This window comes from Oryza glaberrima, chromosome 10, assembly GCF_000147395.1.
Source record: "Oryza glaberrima chromosome 10, OglaRS2, whole genome shotgun sequence".
Classification (NCBI taxonomy): Eukaryota; Viridiplantae; Streptophyta; class Magnoliopsida; order Poales; family Poaceae; genus Oryza; species Oryza glaberrima.
Genome location: NC_068335.1, coordinates 6,607,919 through 6,628,204, shown reverse-complemented (window position 1 = coordinate 6,628,204; position 20,286 = coordinate 6,607,919). Strand labels below are relative to the sequence as shown.

Sequence of the window (20,286 nt, the reverse complement as noted above, 5' to 3'; positions counted from 1 at the left end):
CAGCTGCCTACAAACGAAGAGGTGGACAGGCAACTCCGCTTCTAGAGTAATATAAAGACAGGTGAATATGGCAACTTTTTCTGTTCTTACGAGTAAAAGGAAGATGAAGATGATTCTCATACCTACATCCCCCAACCCCCACCCCCAAACACAACCCACCCACCCATACACAGGAACTAGATTGAATCTTGCATTGAAATGGAACGAATTCTGAAAGAATTAAATTGATTTTGAGTTGCTACACCACTAACTGTACTATTGACACGACTTTTCCATAAATAAGAGACCCTTAACTCCAAAGAATTACTGACACGTTATTCGATATATAATCAAATAAACTCTTTTACTGTATTGGCAGTTACAATTTGAATATTTGGCTACACATGTCAACATATATATTTGGTAAACAAATACTTCATCCGTTTCATAATGTAAGTCATTCTAACATTTTTCACATTCATATTGATGTTAATGAATCTAAATATATATATATATATATGTCTAGATTCATTAACATCAATATGAATGTGGAAAATGCTAGAATGACTTACATTGTGAAACGGAGGTAGTAATCAATAATGCATTACATTCTCACTGTTGTTTGCCCTGGAACTCCTGAGATAATTCTAATTTTCAACAATTCAAACGTAACTACAAACCCTAGAATCATGTACGGCCATCTACATCAAACCCAGCACCTGTCCATCCTGACCCTGAACTTCCTCTTCCCTTGGGGAGGATCATCACACCACCTCTCCCCCGTCCCATTTGTGATGGTCTTCTCTTCCTTTCTGCATCGGCAGGTCTTTGCTGCTGGGATAGTCCGCTGGAGTCATGGTTGGCATTATTTGCAGGGCTAGGTGCATTTTGAGGATTTTGTGCCGCAGCCTGCTGAGGCACTGAACTTGTGGTTGCATGCTGTGCAGTATTCATACCCTGATAATTACATAGAGTGAGAATCAGGAAAGGACAGATTTTCGACAATTTATGAGGGACTCGATCAGGTTGATGACCACAGGGATCTGAACTTACAGAGACATCAACAGAAGCCCGACTGGGATTTAGGGATTCTAAACGCTTCTTTAGCTCCTCTAATCTTGAAAATTGGGAAGCGGCGCTCTCTTGGACCTAATAATCAAGTCGATCAATCAAGTGTTATCTTGTATTAAGAATCTGATGAATCTGGTGATGCAATAAGAAATCTACAAGGTATATGAGTAAGAATTAGAGAAAGAGAACACATACCAGCCGGTTCAGATCATCACATAGATTCTGCTTAGCATTCTCTTCATCTTTAACATTTTGTGCAGCAGCTTCCCAGGCCTAAAATACAAAAAACAGATAGAGCAATCAGTAAATAGAAAGGAAACAGCTTAAGGCTTAAGAACAGAAGATAGAAATATAATACAAAGGAAACAGCTTAAGGCTCAAGAACAGAAGATAGAAATATAATACAAGATATTTAACAAACAAAATATAGAATGGATAGAGAAGGTGCAGCTACAAGTTGGACCCTAAAGTTCACACACTAATACTGGTGCAAGCTCGGGTATCGAGCAACACTACCTAGTAACCATACCATACATCTGCTAAACAGAGGATGACAAAGCCAATATAGGATTGGTATTTCCTAACAGAAGAAGAATCAGAGCAAAAACATGACACTGGTTCGATAACTTACTAGCAGGAAGACAAAACGTTCATTACAACTTTAAAGTTTACCTTCTTTCAATGTACTCATGCATTTCGGAACACAAAAACCAATACTACAACAGAACACTTTATCTAAAAAATTCAGTGTATTAGGGGTTTAACAGTTGTACTAATTCTAATGTCATGTACTAATAACAGACCTACAGTTTTGGTGAAAAAACATGAGTTTGTTTGTGTTTGACAAAGGAGTTCCATCCTTTCATTCCATTCATGAGATCGACAGCTACTAAAAGAAAAACGGACATGTATACCAAGTAGTTGGTAAATTATGTACTCCCTTTCACAAATACTTTCTCCTTTACCAACACAAGTATTTAGTATTTTTACCCAATATGACCAAACTACCCCCAAATAACTAACCCCAAATAATGTTCCACTACAAGTGGGATGTGTAGACAAAATGGAAAACTGTGGTTCCGAAAAACGTAGAGTATCTGTAAACAAATAAAGTGGTCCAAAGTAATAAGTATTCGTGATTCGTGAACAGAGAGAGTATTTGTACTCAAGTCAAACGTCAGCAGATTCAACCTTCTTTGCCTGTTCCTCTTTCACCCTAGCCAACCGTATTCTCTCTGTTGATATTTCAATCTTTTTTCTTAAATGCTCAAGTGCTGGAACCAGAAAAGACAAAGAAGAAACAGGTCAGCCAATTAAAGTATTCCATGTACAGATGTGAAACAATACAAGCTCTTGGAAACAATGTTAACTACCTGCTTTCTTTGGCCCAGCTGTTAGTTTCATTTCTAAACTCAGATTCTCTAGCTCCTTTTCAACATCACGAATTTTGGAATAGTTCTCCTGAATGTATCTGAGAAACAGTGCTAACTTTTTAGTTTGAGTAATAATGAAACAAATGAGTTAAACTAATCAGAACACAACATAATCGTAAAACATAGCAACAAAGTTGACACGCGCAAATTGGTGTAACCTATGATGCCTGACTAAACGTACATAGATTTATGCTAAATCGCTGCCAGTTTCCATGTTAAATAGGTCCCCAGAAATGGCAAGCTCAAACGTTGTCATCTGTCAAGATTCTAAAATCTGCTTAATGTTGATTGAAAAATGGATGGATTCTAATGTCTCAAAATCCAAGAAGGCTCCATGACCTAAGCAATGGATTCAAGAATTCAAGGTAAATATGAAGAAACATTATCTTGGCATCAGCCTATGATCCTTATGATATGCACAGGTGCAGAAAAAGAATGCATAGCCCTACAGACCTACATGCACCAAGTATGGTATTACAACATTGCCTGTGCTAAAAAAACATGGGGATCTCTAGGAACATAATGTTATCAAAGAAAACGGGGAAATTGAGGACATAGCTGTAAAACAGGCTAAAATCAAATCAAATCATATATCAGCTTCACACGGAACAGAGTAAAAATATCATAATTATAACAAGACAAAACATAATTCCATTACTGATGATAAATAAAGGAAGAAAATTACTGTTGAATTTACTTTATTCATAATCAATGGAAGAGCAAGGCGAACGCTCGCACAATTCATCAGTGAACTGCATTTTGCTAACAGTCAGGCTACTAAGACATGTCCCTAAATCAAGATAGCATTTTTCGTAGAAGGCCAGAAGCTAATAAAAGCAATGTACGACCTAGAATCTCATGTCATTGATGCAGGATTTACATCTCATCTCCCATGTCTATAAAATTAACATCAATGGGACTTACTGGATGCCACCATACACATTTTTGAGTAAGCTCCTAGTAAAATAGACATAGCTAAAGTATTTCCTGTCTCTAACGAGTAGAACCTTGCTCCTTTGGTAAATGTAAGTCCATATCACAGTGCGCACTCATACAATTCAATCCGACATTCCTCTCTAAATCATTGTAGGTGACAGGGACGGACAGAAAATGATTCCAGAAAGATGTATGATCTTAACTGAAAAAAAAATGCATGATCTAGTCCAATTAATTTATGTTTCTCTCGTGGCCTCATCCTCAATTCTCATCAATTCTAGTGGTGGGAAAAATGCAGATTCACATAAAGAAAGGCAATGCAGATCCAAGAATCGCAGACAGTAGAAACGAAATTGCAAGTGATTTAGGGAGGTGAGGAAGATACGACTCACTTCTTCAGCTGCAGCTGCTCCTCCAAAATCACCTGCGGCGAACGGAATCCACATCAAGAAACCAAGCAGCGATGAAGGAGGAACATCGCACTAGGTGCGAAACGAATCAAGTAGAGACGTGTTCTGGGATGTGGAGGAGGAGGAGGCGGCGGCGGCGGCTGAGCCTGCCCCCCCGCGCGTACCTTCTCGGTGTAGGCGATGACGGGGTTCTCCCTGGCGAGGCCGTCGGGGCCGATCTCCGGCTCCAGCGCCGGCGGGGGCGGCGCCGCCATTTCGCCGGATCTCTCTTCCCAATCGTTTCTTTCTTTTCTTTTATTTTTTTTCGTTTTATTTTTCTTTTTGGTCTTCTCGGCCGCGTTAGTGTGTGTCAAGTGTAGATGGGGAATTGGGAATGTACCTAACAGCTCAACTTGCCGAAGACCTGGATCTTGTCATGAGGTTGATTAGGCTCATTACTACTCTTCGAGATCTGGCTTTGCTTTGTAACTTTTAGTCAACCATGATGGAATTTTCTTTTTCATATTTATATGGGAATTGTGTAGTTTCGAAATGTGTGGAATTACTATACGTTGTGAAGTGGCCTAACGATAATCGATGACCGATAACAAAAGGGAAGATGAGTGTACGCTACACATAATGTAACCAATCCACATTTAGATTGAGTTCATTTCAGCAATTTATATTAGCAAGATAGCAACCTCCTAAGGAATAATTAACTATTTGCTAATAGATCCATATGTCATAGACAACGAATGACAAATCTTTAATTTTCATATCTTAAAAGTGGCAAATAGTTAAATGTCCCACCTCCTCATTCTTCAAAAGCTTGCTTCTACTTTATCCTATGCACACTTGTGCAAAAGTTTTGTGGGTAAAAGTATTCTTAAAAGGTGAAATAAATCTTTTTTTAATTTATATTAATTAATACTTGATTAATAATATGTTAACGGCTTCTTGTTTCGTGTGCGGCCAAACATTCTAGCCGAACTTATCGGTGGAACTTAGCCTTTAATCCATAGCAATCCAATGTCAACTGAACGATTAATTTGATATGTAAATTCAAAAAGACATCTGAAGAACAAAAGAAAACATGTATTATATTTTTAGCTACAGATGTATCGCACAAACTAAACTTAAATTGGAGATCTGCATCTTGAAGGAAACTATTGATTGCATATTGACCCACCTTAGACCACTTGAACTAGCTGGTTTTAAGTGAACCGGTGATAAACCGGCCTCGATCGGACTGGCCTAGACATCTGAATTGCTTAAATGGGCCTTGTTCCGACCCATTTAACTTGAAGGCATGAAATAACTAGATATTTAGATAAAAATCACCAAAAAAAAAAAGGTAATGGTGGGAAGTCAAACTCTGATGAGTGGGTTGGAAGTTGACCCCGGTAGCCATCGCAGCATTATAATGCTAATATGGGAACATAAAACTTTTTTAATCCAGTAGTGAAGCGCGGTTCGACCAGCTGGTTTACCGGTCAGGCCATCGTACCGGTGAAGCAAGAGGTTAACGGGTCACTCACCGGTCCGATCTATTCAACTATGTTCACAAGTAGACGTGCTTGACGGATAGAATGGTCACGTTGTGATGAGCCTCCTTTCGATGTCTTACTATTATCAAGTCATAAAAATGACAGTTGCAGTGGTGGGCTTAAAGCAACTTTATTATTCTTCTCATTAGGGAAAAAAACTACTGCACGCTAAACTATCATGAAATATCGGACAGTAGTGTCTAGTTCAAACATCTCCCTTTCTAAATAAGAATTGATAGCACTAGAAATCTGATTAAATATTGCTGGCTTCCCCCAATTACCACTTAGCAGAAGCATGCTGTCACCACCTACTGCTGAGGCCCCTAGTTACTTTACAACTTAAGTATACATGGTACAGCTAAGCTATGCACATAGTACGACATAAGCTTTGACAAGATTCCTTTGGAACTGAAGGGCTTCTTGACACAGCAGAACATGATGATGATGATTTTGTGGTATCATGTTTCAGCTTCAGAGGGCACATAAGGCTCAAAAAGTGTGATGTTGGGGTTTGGGTCAAGGTGCAATATCTCCGCAGCTCGCTCAAATTCCTCTCGGAGTGCCCAGATCGATCTATTGTCAACAACACGACCAAGATCATGGGAGGTCTCAAAAGGATCTTCAATGCAAATGAGATGCCTGTCATTTCCAATTCTTCTTGTCCAATCCTTCATATTCTTACTGAAAGAAGACCAAAATGACAAGGAAAATCAATCCGTAAGCTACTTCATATTCCAGTATACGATAAAAATATATATTTAAAGCTACTTAGCCACAAGTTCAATTGTTCATAATGCATTAGTTGGGAATGAAAAGAGAAACTTCAATTTAAACTTCTATACTGGACGTCGCTGGATTATCAAGCCGCTGCTTGCCGTTTTACGCATCATAGACTACTCTAACAGGAACCACGGAACAAAAGCTCAGCACAACGGTATTTTCTGGAAATGAAAACGTGGTTTAACATGTGGGATATGCTACACATCATACACTATTCTAACAGGAACCAGGGAACAAAAGCTCAGCACGATGACAGTATTTGTGGAAATGAAAACGTGGTTTAACATGTGGGATATGTAGCATACCTAATGCTTCTTCCAGTCCGAATTGATATTACATCCTTTGTGTAATTATGGGCATATGCCCAGTAACGAAAAAAGCCCCAAAGCAACCTTGATAAAGTGTCTTTGCATTGAGCACCAAAGCCATTTAATTTGTCCACTTGATCAAAGTATGCACAAATATTATTATCAACAGTGACATAATAGGTCGGCTCCATTTCCTGTCATATCATTGACTGTTAGTTGCAAACAAAATAATGGTATGGTAGTAAAAAGCAAATAAGATGCAGCAACATGGTACACAGATATGACAGCTGTTCTATTTTTTACATGCCAGGGCAGCACTGTTGTGAATTATGATATCTTAGGGGGTGTTTAAATCCAGGGGTGTAAAGTTTTGGCGTGTCACATCGGGTATTATATAGGATGTTGCATGGGATGTTTGGGCACTAATAAAAAAACTAATTACAGAATCCGTCAGTAAACCGCGAGATGAATTTATTAAGTCTAATTAATCTGTCATTAGCAAATGTTTACTGTAGCACCACATTGTCAAATCATGGAGAAATTAGGCTTAAAAGATTCGTCTCGCAAATTAGTCGCAATCTGTTGTTAGTTATTTTTTTAGCCTATATTTAATACTTCATGCAGGTGTTCAAACGTTCGATGTGACTGGGTGTAAAATTTTGGGGTCGGATCTAAACAGGGCCTTAATAACAAAGAAATGAGGCTGTGTTTAGTTGCAAAGTTTGAACCCCCAAAACGTCACATCGATTTTTTCTACACACAAACTTCCAACTTTTCCGTCACATCGTTCCAACTTTCTTCAAACTTCCAATTTTGGCGTGGAACTAAACACACCCAGAGTCTGACAGAGATGGTAGGCAACAAATATTGGTAGAATAACTCTCACAGGCAAAAGTATGCCCCACTATGCTCTCACCATATGGGACTATAATCTTTACTCAATTTAAGTGAAAATTTCCCCTCTTGGATAAAAGCAACAGTATCAACAAGGCAAAACGATGGGACAAGTCTAAACCAACAGAAAGCAAAATATCCTTAAGACCAATAATCTAGCTGTCCCTCACAAAAAAAATCCAGAAACACTTGCAGAATATACAGAAAGGCACAGCATATAATACCTAGGAAGAAGTCTCACATGGTTTCTCAACTCCAGTCAAAAATAGAACTTGTCTCTCAACTACTAAAATCATCGAAGTGATGTCCCAAGGTTGGTCATGTGGAAGGTATTGAGTGAGGTGGCTGCCAAATCATCCCGAAACCATGTACCGACCGCTTTTTTATAGAATGAGGATGGGGAGAAAGATGAACAGGGAATGCCTAGGTGGATAATCTGGTGGTCCCATCACTTTTTTACTGATCTGTTTACCAAATCAGTATGATGCATGCATTTTTTACTTTCATAATTGTTGCACATAACAAATATTGGGTTTAGGTGCAAAATGCTGCATATGTTTATTGCTTCATACATTCAACCTAGGTTACTGACAAGTATTGTCAAATATATGGATTATTAGAAAAGTTTGTTTTGTAATAGCAATACATGTCTTTCATGGATGTAAAAGACAACAATACTTACGCATAACTATAAATAATTGTACAAAAATTGGACTATAAATAATCCAGATACCTGTAGACATGGGAGTATTCTCTGTGACTGTAAGTAGTGGATGCACATTATCACATAGCTGGGTGTGAAGAAAATAACAAAATTAAGACCATGATCATTTAGACATAAGGGGATAACATTTAATGAGTTGTACAGGAAACTTACGCATAACTAGAAAGTGTTCCTTGGTAAGTTTCATTTACACACCGAGATTTAGCCCAATGCTTCACAATGAATGCTAATGGCCGTAACCTTTTATCAATTTGTGAATAATCTCTTAGAAGTTTTGTGTTAACAACTGCTAAAAGGTTATTGACACATATGTCACAAGATAGCCCTGTATTTGGATCCATAAGCTTCACTATTGGGACCCTTGCCCGAGTTAATGCCTGCAATCATTAATTTGCTAGAAATTTAGTACATATGTTCAAACCCCAACCATATTGGAACAAGTCTCAAATGAAAATAGATTAATACAAACATTATATTCATTATTCAATGTTTCATCCAAATGGAAAACACAAAGCATGTAGTTAATGTACCAACATAAATTTGGGTTATAAACGATGAACTCTTGATATATGAATATATCACATGACACATGATTTAGAAAGATATTGCAGGCCACATCAGCACATTGTTTTGTGGGGGGGGGGGGGGGGGGGGCTAATTGATCATATGCCACCAATTAGATAAGCCAACAAGGATATGCCACTCTGGAACAAATTTGATTCTCCTTTTTCATTGCAACCTATTAGATGTGGCTGATATATATATATATAAACTGCCACTTTGCTACCACCTACTTCCATTTCTCTCTAGCTGGGATGGATCAATGAGCAGGTGTGGAGGGACTAGAGGATGTGGAAGAGCAGCAGCAGCACAGAAGATTGAACAGCCGATGATCGCTCCCGCTGTCATGACATGTCACCACACTCGCTGTCTTACACAGACATCTAGCCACGCACCCATCATTGCCACCGCCACTGCCAAGCTTGCCTGCTCTTCCCTCATCTGCTGATGCAACTTGTGACCACCTTGTGCATGCCACAACCACATGAGGATTCCCCTTGTTGCCTGCCCAGACTGCAGCGACGGCTTCCTCAAGAACCCCCCCACCACATGCCACCTACCTATGCCACCTTCGCACACAGACTGCGCCAATGACCTATGGCTACATCAGACCCCCAAGCCCTGCAGTAGCAGCAGCTGGGGACCGCTCAGAGTTCAACCCCATCAATATTGCTGCAGGATGGTGAGAATGGGGAAAAAAGAGGATGAAGATGGGACAAAAGTGGAAGAAAAAAATCGGTCCAGGCTGCCAAAAATAATCAAATGGAAAAGGATAAATTCAAAACAGTCCAAAATGGCAAATGCTAGAGTCATATTGTCTAAACGGTGCCAAATTATCAACTAGGCTACAAATAGTGGAAAATCCTACGGTGGCAATCGAATTGGTGGCGTACGATCAATTATCCCTTGTTTAGGACATATCGAATATGCCAAGTTATTATTCAACTCAAAAAGATCTAACATGTCATGACACAGCATGAAAGGAGACTAAAGCTCACCTGAATATTCCGGAGATTACCAGCATGGAGAATATGTGCCAGTTTCAAAATAATGTCAACCTTGCTCATTTCCTTCTCGTCAATAGACAGACAAAGATCAATATCACTATTTGAGAAACCAAATGAATTAGCACATGATCCATAGAGGTAAAGTTTTGAATTAGGCCATTCCTTATTTATTAATCTGCTCAGTGTTGCCAGCAATTGCTTCTGCTTTGAAATTTCTTCATCCGAGGGCACCAGAGATTCAAAAATTGACATAAAACTAGGTGTAAATTGATCTATGTCATACCGACATGGCCTAATTCTCCTCTGAAATCTTACACTTTGGCTTGATACATTTTTTCCTCTAGAATCTGATCTGAAGTTCTGCAAGGCAAAAAAGAAAGGATGACTAAGTTACATGATCAAGTCCAACATGTGTAAGGATCATCAAAATTGTGAAATCATTTGCTTAAGTATCAATGGCAACCAGAGGGGGTTCATAACAATGGAACTGGGGAAAAGCTATAGATAGTTAGCTCGCACTTGAAGCTAGAACTGCCAGACCAAATTTGTTATTTGATTGTTCTGCGGAATAGTAAATTACAATAGCTATAATGTGATCTACTGTTACTGACATATAGGTCCAAATCAATCGCAACTGAGGGTTGGCAACATGCTAAACTCAGTAAAGCCTTGTTATGCACAGCTTAAGGCAGAAGTTATAGAAAGTTTTGAGTACGAGTGTAGTCAGACTAAGCTTGAGCTCATATCTATAGGCCCTGTTTGGGGGAGCTTGTCCCAGCTGCAGAAAAGCTACTTCTGCTAGAAGCTGCCCCAAACAGTCCACAATTACAGATTCTGAAAAATGAACTAAGAAGCTAGAAGCTGGAGAAGCTGGGTTTCAGAGCTTTTCCAGATTCTCAGAAGCTGGTTACCAAACAGCTACTTCTCAGAATCTAAAGCTCCCCCAAACAGGCCCATAGTTTGGTTTCACTGCTTGGATTAGACTTGTAAACAAGCACATCAGTTGATCAGTATAACAAATGTCCAACCTTGACTCAACTTAATAGGAATTAGTATATGCAGATGTATATTCATATTAACAAGTTCACTTAAGTTCAGGAACAAAATAAAATAAGATTGAAGTTTATCCCGAAAGTTCCATACAGATTTAAGTGAATAAATATGGTTTAGTTTGAGTTCAAGATCAACTAGCATGTCAAAAAAAGGTGCGGCATTAACTTGGATGAATTCAAGAGCAACTAGAACAGTAAGGCTGTATCTTATTTGCATTTTGCCTCAACAGAAGCATATTTATTCCATTATCTGTTACTTTTAGAAGTCATATTAAATTCAATACTCACAACAGAGACCAAATTAAGAATCCTGGTGGTCTTTCTCAGATGTTAGAACAAATGCATGCTATAAAATACACATGGTAGAAAGAACAAAACATATTAGTTTCATTTCATATTATAAGACCAAAAAAGAGGGCGAGCGCACTATGTTATAGCTAGAAATTTATATTACACTGCAAGATAAATCGAATTTACCTTACTCCTTGAACCATTTATTTGCACCACCGTGCTCTTGGCCTCACCATTATCGTCAATCACCAGAGTCTCCATCAGCTGCTCAATTGTAGCATCATCATTCTTGTTGCCATCATCCACTTCCTCATCCTGCCCAATAGACCTAAAGTCATTCTTCGTATACGAAACTTCAAACTTCCTTGCCTCCAAAGTTACTCCTCCTTCAACAATGTGCTCAAAGCCTACTTCGCCAACAACACCATCCTCCAAACCATTGGCTTTTGCCACCGTCTTCTTGCCTCTATCCTCCCTTACATCCATAGCTACTGAACCGCTGGTGGGCATTGGCGCCTGGTGCGGTTCTTTCACTGACATCATACTGAACATACCATGCACATTTGTATTGGGCGGCTTCAAAGAGGCGTGGCCCTTCAAATCTCCATGCCCCTGCCATCTCTGCTCTCTCCGTGGCAAGTTTGACAAGCTGTGATCTTGTGGCCGTTGACCCATGTGCGGCAACCTGCCACCGGTGACCGCAGGAGCCACATGCTGCTCTCCATGGTGCATCCTACCACCTGTAGCTGAATGCATATGCTGCTCGCCACGAGGCATCCTACCAAACGGTCCAGGGCCATTCCCATCAGGCGGCGTCCTTGACAAGAAATGATCCTGCCGCTGCTGATGTTCCCTGTACATTGTTCCAGCAGCCATATCACGGCCACCTGTGGTTTGCATTGTATGCAGCTCTCGCGGGGGCGCTACACCTAATGCTTCATGGCCACCCGCAGAAGGCTGCACTACCCGCTGCTCTTTCTCCAGCGCTCTACCGAAACCCCTCGGATGTTGGTGGCTTGGCTCCCTTCTCTGCTCCCTGTTGTGCATTCCACCAAACGCATTCAACGTCTCACGGGAGGAGGAAGACGGCGGATGGGATGCCTTGGCGAATCCGGGAGGCGGCGCCGCTGACCTGGGCTTCACCGCTCTGCTCCCGGCGACCCCATCCACGGCACCGGAGCCGCCATATCCGAGCGCCACGTAGGGATCCAGCGGCTGCGCGAGGCGGGGATCGGGAAACCGGAGCTGCGGCTGCGGATTAGAGGCCGGGGAGGGCCACGCGAAGCCCCCGCCGTGCTGCAGCTGCGGCGCGGCGGAGGGGAAGGCCGGCCCCACCGCGGCGACGGCGGGGTCGACGAAGACCTGCTGCGGCCCGGCCGCGGCGGCGGCGGCGACCGGCGGGGGAGCTTGGTGGCGCGTCTGGGGAGGAGGGTTTTGAAGGATGCGGAGGAGGAAGCCACCGTCGAGCGACGCCTTCGACGACGACGACGACGGAACACCGGCCGCCGCGGACGGGGAGGCTGACGGGTGGGGCCCGCCGCCGCCGCCGCCCGCGCCGCCTGAGGAGGCGCTAGCCATCGGGGGAGGTGAGGAGGGAGAGGTTGGTGCGTCGCTCGTGTCCGGTTTCTTTTTTATTTTATCTTTTTTTTTTGTGTGTTGCCTTTTCGTGAAAGATTTTTGCACGTCGCGATTCTTTGAAGCCGCCGGCTTTGGGTTTTGGGTGTCGCGCTTTCTGCTTGCGGCCGTCCGGACCGAAACTGTTGGCTTTCTTCTGCGGCGTGCGGGACATGCAACGCAACGGTATGCCTTGTGAGGCCATTCCCAACTCAATTACTAGAATGTTGTTTATAGCATTAAATAAGCTACCACCTAGGATAAAAAATAATATGGCAAGTGAATAAATGAGGAAAGAGAAAGAAACTATGTCTTGCATGAGACATAGTTTCTACACAATATCCAAGACATCATGTGAGATAAGTAACATTAAATTTAAGTATGGAATAATGTTGTTTACATTGGAAGAGTAGTGTCTAGTACTAGTTTCTTGATGATGTGGAGTTTATGGAAACCATGTCTAGTGTCTTGGGTTGGGAATGGCATGAGAGACTCGGAGGTGCAGTGAGGACGTTGATTTTGCACTCAATTTTTTACTGCTACATTCATTCTATAAAAAATCAAATTCTGATTATGTATATAGATATATATTATATTAATTTTGTTTTCTTTTCCTTGTTAATAGGCTGGCTGTTAGCATGTGACCGAGCAGAAACGGTTGCCATGAATCCATATCGGTAAACATAGTATTTTTTATTTCATTTGGCTAAAACGATTATTTTGTTGATCAGTGCTACATATTGTTCGCTGTAGAGATCGGCAAAGATATTATTGGATTCACAGCTAAAGACTCCTTAGCTCGAGATGAGTGGAGAAGCTAAAAATAGGATTTCGATACGAGAAGATAACATGCCTAAAATTATTAAGTAGTGTCACCATATGTTTATGTGAGGACTTCACTAATGATGATGAGATGATCGGTAGTTGAGCTAATGTGGAGAGTATGGTATCTGGAATAACGATAAGGCGGGTGTAAGAGAAAAGGTGCTATATGTTTCTTTCTTGTATGGATTTTACGAGATTTAAAAGTACAAAATCTTTCTAATTGTTTTATGCGAAAAACGCATTCAATAGCAATACACTGCTTTTTCTTAAAAGCGGATATTTTTATGTTAAAATAATATGGAATACCATAGATATATAAAGTTTGAAAGAGTTAAACATAACGACAAGATGGACACACGATTCACCATATTTAATTTGGAGAGCTATAGCGAACAACATAATGCTAGAACGGATTGGCAAAAGGCTATAGTATAAAGATAGTGACAACATATCTTTAACTGTGGATGAAGAAAAACAATACTCAAAACAATTTGATATCTTGACTCCTGTTTGCCTAGACACTCCTTCATATCGTAAAGCATCGTGATTTACGTGAAACTAAGGCATCATTTGATGCACTACTCACGTGTTTTCTACGAGCAAGTTTTAGAAACTTTTCATATAGAAGTTTTTTTTTTCTAAAATCAAATAAATCTGTTTATCATGTTTAAAATAGCTAAGACTTAATCTATCGTACACTAAATATCTCATCTTGTTTCGTATGCCACAACTAGTTTAGTTAAAACTTCAGTATCGAACAGGGCCTAACCCTTCTCATCATCTGACATGCCAAAGTTTTTTTAAAAAAAGATTGGCATGCCAAAGCTTACCTAAACAAGGTTTAAGATAAGAATAGAAACCGCAATAAGATGAGCCACAAGATATATTGTCGAAACATGAATTCGGCAATAATAAAAGGGGTAGCGTACGAGACCTAAAAGTAGATAGATGCGAGACAAGGATTTAGACAGGTTCAGGCCCTCTCAATGAGAGGTAATACCCTACTCCTGTTTGGGGATTTGAATCCGCCGGGTGTAGTATAGATCTAACGATCATATGTGCTCATGCCCCCTATAGGGCCTCCTGCCCACCTTATATAGGATGGGGGGTAGGATTGCAAGATAGAAACCTTAACCAATACGGTATTAGTTTCCTAGATCTACTTTACAGTATTATCAAACCAGGACTTTAGGCCGTTCCGTAATTTACAAGGAAACGTAATACCCAAGTCATGATCTGTTACATATTCCATAGATATAAGTTATCCCCTATAACTAGTCGGATAACCATACCGTGTGGGTATGGGGTACCCATAATCTTCACAGTAGCCCCTGAGACCTTCACAGTCGAAAAAATAATCTTCTCTCAAACTAGATTACTCCAAAACCGAGTGCTTCAATCATCTTTACCATGGTCTCCCGAGTACTTTTACCAAACCTGAAGACTGTGGAGGGCTGAAAAATAAAGTCAGGTGCATCGACTAGACGCACCTAATAGGTGTAGCTCCCAACTATGTGGTTCGCTGAGCAAACTAAGCATATAGTCAAGGAATAAATAATCCAACCAACCAAGTGGTTTTTGATAATTATAGTCAACCAAGGGACTTGATATCAATATATAGCATATGCGATGTGAATTCCCGAATAACATGATCCGAGTGATATACCGACTTCTTGGTAAAATATGATGAGTGTAACCTAAAGTTGGCTACATCATTGAAAATTCACATAGCAAAACAGCTATAAAAAAGCTTGAATGCTGTGAATAAAGAAATTTCCAAAGTATTGGGCATACGCCATGCACGCACTACTTTAACATATGTGCTTAAGTCCCTAAAAGACACATGGTTTCACCACACCCGAAAATATACGGCATATGTGGTGTAAAATCCGAGTAAATAAACTCTTAGAAGATTTACCAACCGCCTGGAAAATAACCAAGATATATAATCAGCCTAAGCCATAATATTGGTCAATAAAAATGCACATTTACGTGGCAAAAAGCAACGATATTGTATCCAATCAATTGCTTAAAAATCCAAACATCACCTTGACTTATATAAATAAGTCAGCGGGGCAGCTATATATAGCTTTACTGTTTGACACCTTTTAAGATACATTGTACCAACTCCTAAAAAGTTAAGTAACCGCGGTATAAAAGGATTTTAAGGTATTGGGCACTTGATCACGCGCACTTTGGCCTAAGCAAAAAGTGCCTAAGTCCCTAAAGAATGTGATAGGCCACACCTGAAAATATGGGCAGCAGACATATTAGGCCTAGGCCAAAAAGTATGCCTTCGACACCCTTTAAAGGATGACGCATGTAACATGCTCCCGAGTAATAAATCCTTCGGGTGATATAGACCAAGTGTAGCTCATATGAATAGCTTCTGATCTGAGTGATTATCCCTTATGGGATACTACAAAATAGATATAAAAATTGAATCCCGACTGGCGCAAGTATTCGGTTGATAGCCCTTACGGGGAATAATGATTGGTCCAGTCTTCGAGCATAGAAAATAATCTTAGGACTACGAGTGCATGTTGCCTGTATCTAGAACAAAATCCAACTTGAAGGTAAGATCCTTGTGCTTGAGCTCGTAAGACCCTGAGCATATAGCTTATCCTTTTGGAGTAGTTGGAATTGTCCATCGGTGATAGCTAATGCAATCGGCATGGAAGCGAAGAAACTTGTGGGCAGCAGTCAAATCAACTAGCAGTGAAGATGAAGGCACCCAGCAATGGCGACAGTTTTGTAGACATGGTGACGAAATAATCAGTTAGAGACAGACGAGACAGATCAACGACGATGGCGAAATCCTCCAATCATGAAAATGCAGGAAATAGTCGACGATGACAAATGCAACCGATGGTAATGACGATTGGCAGCAATAGAGATGATCAAATATGATGAAGAAGTTGCCCATCAATAGCAGTAGAGTGAGCTATGTTGAAGAGGCTTGACATGATGTTGATGAAGATGACGATGTCAGTGATCCAGTCAATAGCGGTGTAGCAGCTGATGATAATGACGAAGACGCTCATCAGCGTTTGCATAGTAGGTCAACCGCGAAGACAAAATAACAAGTCGGCGATGAGAGTCGGCGATGACAGAAGCAACCGAAAGCGAAGACGTAGGCACCTCTTAGCAACGACGGAGATGTCAAGGCCGATGAAGTAGAGGTGCTGGTGATGATGTCAGTGATAAAAATCCATCAAATTGCTCAGAAGATATCGAAGCTCGAGCAGTTTCCTTGGTGCAAGCGTGTGCATAAAGAAGACTGATGCAACGCTTCTTGATTTACGAAGATGGCAGTAGAACTTGGTGCTATAGCTGCCGGTGTAATAATTGGAGTCGCTGAAGTAAAATGCCGGCTCTGAAGCGCAGACAAAGATAATAACTCCTAGAGCTGACTCATTGATTGATTGATTGCTTCATCTTGATATAAAGCTTGTCGAATTTTGAGAGTCTTATATTTATGTAGCCCCCGACTCTTTGGTTAGTTGAGAAACAACTGAACATAGAGTCGAGAACTGTAGCTTCTTGTCGTCGAGTACTCATTGCTTGAGTGAAGATAAATATTGAAGATGTCCGAATAGAAATCGTGAAAATTGTAGAACCACTTGCTATAGTATAATAACACGGCATTATATTTGTTGACGCATGCCGAGATGTCGAAACTCCATGGTGACAAAGTTGCAAAGCCGTGATGAAGTGAACACGAGTCAGCGCCAACAGAAGCAAACCAGTAGCGAAGACGTGTAGTTGTGAAGATAAAAACACCAGTCGGCGACGGAAGAAGTATAATGATGACGAAAACGAAGACGTCCTTGAATGGCGGCAAAATAGGCCAGCCATGAAAGTGAAGACACTATGAGCGGCGACGAAGGCAAACTGGCGATGAAGTCGTAGACGCCCATCAACGGCGGCATAATAGGCCAGCCCTGCAGGCAGAGATACCAGTCGGCGGCGACGGAGGCAGGGCGGCGGTGAAGTAGTAGACGCCCAACAACGGCGGCATAATAGGCCAGCCGTGCAGGCGGAGACACCAGTCGGCGGCGGCGAAGGCACGCCGGCGGTGAAAGCGTAGACGCCCAACAACGGTGGTGTGACCATCCATCCGTATAGGCGAGAGCACCAGTCGGCGGCGACGAAGGCAAGCCGGCTGTGAAGATATAGACGCCTAACAACGGTGATGTGACCATCCAACCGTATAGGCAAAGACACCAATCGGCGGCGATGACGGCGAGCCGGTGATGATGTTCTGACTGATCCATTCTTGAAGCGTAGGAGATAAGCTTAAAGCCATGAATCCCTATTATGCATATCCGGATCTGGATCTTGCAGAACAAACATATAGGATGAGTAGTATCTGATGTAAATATAATACTCAAGGAAAATTCAAGTATTTTAAAATATTTATAAATATGTATTTCTCCTCTTGTCAATCTTGATTTCCCCGAGCAGATGACTCCTTACGTTTAAACACTCTGCCCGACTAGTCATAGCCCCCAAGCACCGGGAATCGGCCTAGGCACTTCCTAGACATGCATATGAGTGACATGAGTTCGTCATTAATGGAACAAAGTTTCACGGATCAGAATTTACTACTCGGGTACTTTTGCAATTGTTAAAAGCAGAAAATAAATTACCTTATCTATATGTTTTTGACTTTTTCCAAGTAATACTTAGCACCTTGCGTTACTCGGTCTATCCAACGAGCCCCCGGGTGCTAGGAATCGGCCCAATGGAAACTATCCATCGACAAACCAAACAGAAAGCATAGGAAGATAGAACTACATAACTCGATAGGCACTTTTGTACTCAGATTATGTCGCAAGCAATCAAGATAAATATTATGAAAACTGTTGAAAAAAATATCATATATCATCTGTAGCCCCCGACTCACTACCCAATGGAGAACCAATTGATGTAGTGAGGCAGAGGAAAAGGAAAATATCATATAAGGAATAAATGATGACTTAGCTTTGTAATATTCCTCTTGATGATGGCAGAGGTGGCTGGTGTGGGAACAAAATCGTCTATCAATAGCGATGAAAACACCAGTCGTGGAGGTAGCTAAGGCGACTGGCGGTGAAGATAAGAACGCCTATCAATGATGGTGTGACCAACCGATCGTGAAGGCGAAAGCACTAGTCGGCGGCGGCAAAGGCAAGCCGGTAGTGAAGATGACGATGACGCCCAACAACGGTTGTGGAGTCCACCAACCGTATAGGCGAAAACACCAGTCGGTGGCGGCGAAGGCGGTCGACGGCGAAAGACGTGGACGCCCAACAATGGCAGCATCATAGACCAGCCGTGTAGACGGGGAAACCGATCGACGGTGAAAGCGAAGATGCCCATTAACGACGGTAGAGTCCACCAACCATATAGGCGAAAGCACCAGTCGGTGGCGATGAAGGCAGGCCGGTCGGTGAAGATGTAGATGCCCATGAACGGTGGTGTGACCAACCAACCATATAAGCAAGGACACCGGTCGGTGGCGACGAAGGCAGGCTAGCGGTGATGTCGTAGATGCCAATCAACGGTGGCGTAATAGGCCAACCAACCGTATAGGCGAGGACACCAGTCGGCGGCGACGGAGGCAGGCCGGCGGTGAAATAGTAGACGTCCAACAACGGCGGCATAATAGGCTAGCTGTGCAGGCAGAAACACCAGTCGGCAGCAGACGAGGCGGCCGGTCGGTGAAGACGTGGACGCCCATGAACGGTGGTGTGACCAACCAACCGTATAGGCGAGGACACCAATCGGCGGCGACGGAGGCAGGCCGGCGGTGAAGACGTTGTTGCCATCAGCAATGGCGGTGGCGAAGACAAGCCGGCGGAGTAGACTCGTGGCCGATTGACCGCATAGCGAGACGCCTCGAGTCCATGACCGGCATCAATCGCCCCGGCGAAGTCGGAGATTAAATTGTTTAACTCGTCGAGATTGATCTCTTCAACCAGACTGACTCCGAGACGGAGAAAATTGGTCGTCGGTGTTGCACTGTGTCGCTAGGGCTAATCAAGCAATCGACACTGAGATGGTGAGGCCTCCCGGCGGCAGTAGAAGCAGCCAGAAGAATCGGCCAGCCGGCCAACGACGATTACATGCAAGTAAAAACCCAGATTGATCTGATTAGTAATACAAAGCATATATATATATATATATATATATATATATATAATGTATGCTGTATAAATTTGGGTATGCATGCATGCTTCTGTAGATGGATGGTGATGATGCAGTCGTGACATCGTGGCCGGAAAATTAATTGACCGCACATGCAATCGAATAAAATATCGATCCATCCAAGCCCAGGATATGTTTGATTTGTCCGGCACAAATGCATGTTTGCATGCCCGGCCAGGACATTATTGGCGATGACCCAGATCGCTTGATTCGAAACTGGCCAGGAGGACGCGAGCGCCAGGCCCCCAAGCCCCAGCAGGGACGAGATATATGTGCGGCTTGGTCGAGATCGTGGTGATGTACAGTACGGTCAATCTCGTCGATCATCCTAGCAGCGGATAGCTTTCCCCGACGTGTGGCGGATAGCCAAATCGTCGAGACATGAAAACAAAAAAAATACCAGGGCATCAATCTGTGATTAGATTTCAATCTAAAGACGATAGATTGGAACGACAAACCCGATATCTCTCTCTAGATTGATTTGATCAGAAGATGGCGTCGACGGCGGAGGATCTCACGCTACATAAGCGAAGCCGATGCCGACGACTCCTGAAAATTGATTCCATCGCACTTCGACGGAAAACTCAACGCACCCCTACCTGGCGCGCCAACCATCGAAATATGAATTCGGCAATAATAAAAGGGGGTAGCGCACGAGACCTAAAAGTGGATGGATGCGGAGA

General features: G+C 42.1%; 2 protein-coding genes across 2 annotated transcripts; both read right to left on the bottom strand.

Moving 5' to 3' along the window:
• Positions 1 to 228: 228 nt before the first annotated feature.
• Positions 229 to 4,204, bottom strand: LOC127785673 (uncharacterized). The gene is made up of 7 exons (XM_052313067.1): positions 3,994 to 4,204; positions 3,812 to 3,843; positions 2,424 to 2,521; positions 2,242 to 2,324; positions 1,246 to 1,323; positions 1,033 to 1,128; positions 229 to 936 (listed from the first exon to the last, which is right to left on the bottom strand). Exons 1-7 carry the CDS (start codon positions 4,081 to 4,083, stop codon positions 667 to 669), a joined length of 747 nt encoding a protein of 248 aa, XP_052169027.1. The 5' UTR covers positions 4,084 to 4,204; the 3' UTR covers positions 229 to 666.
• Positions 4,205 to 5,469: 1,265 nt separating this feature from the next.
• Positions 5,470 to 12,630, bottom strand: LOC127752540 (uncharacterized). The gene is made up of 6 exons (XM_052277949.1): positions 11,159 to 12,630; positions 9,621 to 9,989; positions 8,215 to 8,438; positions 8,071 to 8,128; positions 6,441 to 6,637; positions 5,470 to 6,036 (listed from the first exon to the last, which is right to left on the bottom strand). Exons 1-6 carry the CDS (start codon positions 12,548 to 12,550, stop codon positions 5,814 to 5,816), a joined length of 2,463 nt encoding a protein of 820 aa, XP_052133909.1. The 5' UTR covers positions 12,551 to 12,630; the 3' UTR covers positions 5,470 to 5,813.
• Positions 12,631 to 20,286: the final 7,656 nt, after the last annotated feature.